At 46.8% G+C, this 1,646-nt stretch overlaps 1 protein-coding gene across 9 annotated transcripts in view; it reads right to left on the reverse strand.

The window, feature by feature from the left end:
• The window catches only part of PBRM1 (polybromo 1), a 121,359-nt gene that overhangs the window by 88,870 nt on the left and 30,843 nt on the right, over nucleotides 1-1,646 (reverse strand). For all 9 annotated transcript variants that reach the window (XM_019547406.1, XM_019547403.1, XM_019547400.1 and 6 more), the window contains exon 9: nucleotides 820-905. In XM_019547406.1, coding sequence (XP_019402951.1) covers nucleotides 820-905 — 86 coding nt within the window. The remainder of the gene's footprint in view (nucleotides 1-819; nucleotides 906-1,646) is intronic.

Consider the following 1,646-nt stretch of genomic DNA (forward strand, 5'->3'; position numbering starts at 1 on the left):
AGGCCACAAGGTCCCCCCTTAACCTTCTCTTGTGGAGGCTAAACAGGTTCAGGTCCCGTAGCCTCTCCTCATAAGGCCTGCCCTGCTGACCCTTGATCATACGAGTGGCCCTCAATAATAATTGAAACAGTGAAGATGCGGACAGAAAGCAAAAGCTATCTTTTTCCTAAAGCAAATATCATGTGTAGGCATCAGCGATGTGTAGGGGGGTACATGCAGGTACATGTGCACCCCCTGAGATTGCCCGTGTACCCCCTGCAAGCGCCAGCCATGAAACTGGAAGTGCCGGCGGAAATGCACTTCTGGTTTTGCTGGTTTCGCCACTGGTGGTTCCGGGCTCAGTGATCAACCACTGGGGGATCCCCCACCTCCGTCAGTGATCTGGTGCCCCCCTGACTTGGGAGGCACCAGTCACCCATGTGTGTAGCTCCCTCCCCCGCCAGACCTCTCCACCAATCAATGGCGAGGAATGGACCTGCTAGGAAATCTGCTTTTCATAATGTGACAAAGCCACAAAAATTCATTTGTCTGGCCATGAATTAAGTAGGCCCCTACAAATAATGGAAGTTGAATAAAGTTTCAGTTACGAAATAGCTTAACACACTAAGTTTCAGGGCCAGATGTGTCTTAAAAACAGGAACGGCTCATCCATATAGTGTATTTCAGCAAAAGATAACTTCAAAAACCTATTTCTATGGTTTTTAGAATTTAAAGAAACAGCAAGTTAATTTAAGATGTTATTTTGGTAAATCTGTTATTTTGGCAAAATTAAGTAAATACATGGAAATCCAACTCCAAGCAGCATTTTATTTGCAATACCTGATTCGAAGACTTGATTTGGCCAACTCGCTGTGTTCAATTTCAGCCTTTTTCATATTAAATATTTTTTTAATTGCATTTGCATCCTGTTAGTTAAAATAAAAATATATTTTTTGTAAAAAAAGTAGTAAATTAATCAAGAACTTGACTCTAAAATTTATGCATGGGTAAATATATATTTAAAACATTATCAATAGTTTATATTTAATATATATAAAAAGCTTGTATTGAAAAAACAAAAATTAGAGTTCTATATATTCCAGCTTAAGAATGACCTTGCACTACGGGTGCACCAATAGAGATTTTGGGGGCTGATACCGATAGCTAATATTTAAGGAGGCATATCGACCAATACCAGTCCGATTTTCGATACAGCCGCCTCCAGCTAGTAAGTCTGGTGTGTTGGAAAGAGAGGCTTTGGAAATTTTGCCGCTGCTCCGCTCCCAGCACCGCGGCCACCAGCTGCCCCGCGCAGCCCTGGCTCAATGCCCTGCCTCCACCCAGGCACCAGGAAGAGCCTGGGCAGTGCCAGGTACCTGGTGGCTGCGGAGCTGGGAGTGGAGTGGTGGCAAAATTTGGGGTGGATGCAGCATCCTCCCGGCACTGCTGGCATCCACTCCAAGCTCAGCTCCTGCTGAGGAAAGCCCCACAGAGCCCTAGCTGCAGCCTGCCCCATACAGATCCAGGGGTAACACACTCCCCCCATGCCCTCCCGGGATGTAAGCAGTGGTGGGAGCCGCCTCCCCACCACAAGCCATGGCTCCGGACCACTCTCCTACTGCATGGGCAGTGCCTGCCTCTAACCCCTCCCTCACCGCAGGGGGCTT

The sequence above is a fragment of the Crocodylus porosus genome, unplaced genomic scaffold (assembly GCF_001723895.1).
Source record: "Crocodylus porosus isolate Cpor-Errol unplaced genomic scaffold, CroPor_comp1, whole genome shotgun sequence".
NCBI classification, from domain to species: Eukaryota; Metazoa; Chordata; order Crocodylia; family Crocodylidae; genus Crocodylus; species Crocodylus porosus.